The 1,592-nt window shown below is 33.5% G+C and overlaps 1 protein-coding gene across 1 annotated transcript; it reads right to left on the minus strand.

The window, feature by feature from the left end:
* Positions 1 to 386: 386 nt before the first annotated feature.
* Positions 387 to 1,194, minus strand: LOC106111849. The gene is made up of 3 exons (XM_013294006.1): positions 1,134 to 1,194; positions 788 to 914; positions 387 to 552 (listed from the first exon to the last, which is right to left on the minus strand). Exons 1-3 carry the CDS (start codon positions 1,162 to 1,164, stop codon positions 405 to 407), a joined length of 306 nt encoding a protein of 101 aa, XP_013149460.1. The 5' UTR covers positions 1,165 to 1,194; the 3' UTR covers positions 387 to 404.
* Positions 1,195 to 1,592: the final 398 nt, after the last annotated feature.

A 1,592-nucleotide genomic window follows, 5' to 3' on the forward strand; every position in this document is an offset into this window, starting at 1 on the left:
AAACAACTACGGAGACGTACGTAGCAACAAACAAAGGGATATCAACGTGTTTCATAAATAAATCCACGCATAAAGATTATTTTACTAATATCAGGAATACTAAAGTTTAGATTGCTGGATGGATAGCTTGCCGTCTAATAGACTTTGTAATGTAGAGCTTAGTCTGGAAGAACACATAGTTACCTTTGTTTTACTTAGTTCCACGCGGACGGAGTCGCTGGCAAAAGCTAGTTTTATAATAAACTCTATATAACAGTATATAGAACAATAGTGTATAGCGTCCCTGTATTGTTTATTAACATATAGGAAGCGGTAAATAATACACAATATTTATTCAATGTGTATTCAGGAGTATCAGTAAATCTTTGAACCGTTGCAAGAGACAATATCGATAAAATAACGCATTATATGTAAGCGGTGTCCTTGTGGCCATGTTCATAAGCTTTAGCGGATGCGTCAGCGGACGCGGCTGCGGACGAGCTAGCTGAATATCCAAATTTATGATTTCTGGTTTTATAATTGTTCTCGTGTTCGTAACTTTGAGGATTTTTTCTGTAAAGTGTAATCTAGTTATTTACTTCAATAAATTTTCCTATTTCTTTCCCGAAAAAATTAATTATAACTATGTTTCTTTGAGCTAAATTGTATTAATGACTTCATTAAATGCAAATTATCGAGTATTTTTACAGGACAAGGAAAAATACAGAGAATTTGAAATTTACGAGCGTTCAAATTTAAGTGTTTCGATGAAATTTAATTGTAGGTAAATTGAAAATTATTTACGAACCTTATATTTATGCTTTCATCGCAGCTTCGCGTTTCTCCACTGAGAATGGCATCTTTCTCGTTACTTTTGTCTACATAATCTCCGTCTTCTATTTCATAACCGCTTTTTTCGTAGCCCCCTGTCTTTTCTGAATAACATAGAACTTTGCATTTCCTAGGACTTTCAGATTTAATCTTACTTAAGCAGTTATTTACATTGACCGTGAAAATAATTTTATATTACAGAGGTTATATTTAAGTTTTGAAATATGGTATTTGTTTAGATGCCATATATTTTCGAGTGTTTTTATACGATTTTACACATTTTTAGATCATAAAAAAAACATAAAAATAATTTCGAAACTTACCCTGATTTGCTACGACGTAGGCTGCCAACATTGCGGCTAGAGCAAATTTGATGATTTTCGTCATTTTGGTACACTAATGTTCTGATGATTTCGGTCGATTCTTTTATAGAATACATGGCAGGATGGACCCGTCACATCAAATCAATTCGGACATGTCGCGGTCACCTGTTAGTGTCGCATTTTCGTTGTATTGTCACCGACAAGGTCATCAGGCTAATTGTTACAGCAATAAATAAAAAAAAATCTCGAGTTGGTATTCTAAAAGATACAGAGAGATCAGTAACAATATGTTTAATACTATATGATAACTCTATTTGTACACATAGCAAGATTGCATGTGTATTTTGACTTAGTAACGACTTTATGCCAGCATTATTTACGTTCTAGGAAGAAATATAGCCTACAGAGTAAACTGATTATAAGAGAGGGACACCTTCGAATAAACTATCGTACTGTCGT

This window comes from Papilio polytes, unplaced genomic scaffold (assembly GCF_000836215.1).
Source record: "Papilio polytes unplaced genomic scaffold, Ppol_1.0 DF824146.1, whole genome shotgun sequence".
NCBI classification, from domain to species: Eukaryota; Metazoa; Arthropoda; class Insecta; order Lepidoptera; family Papilionidae; genus Papilio; species Papilio polytes.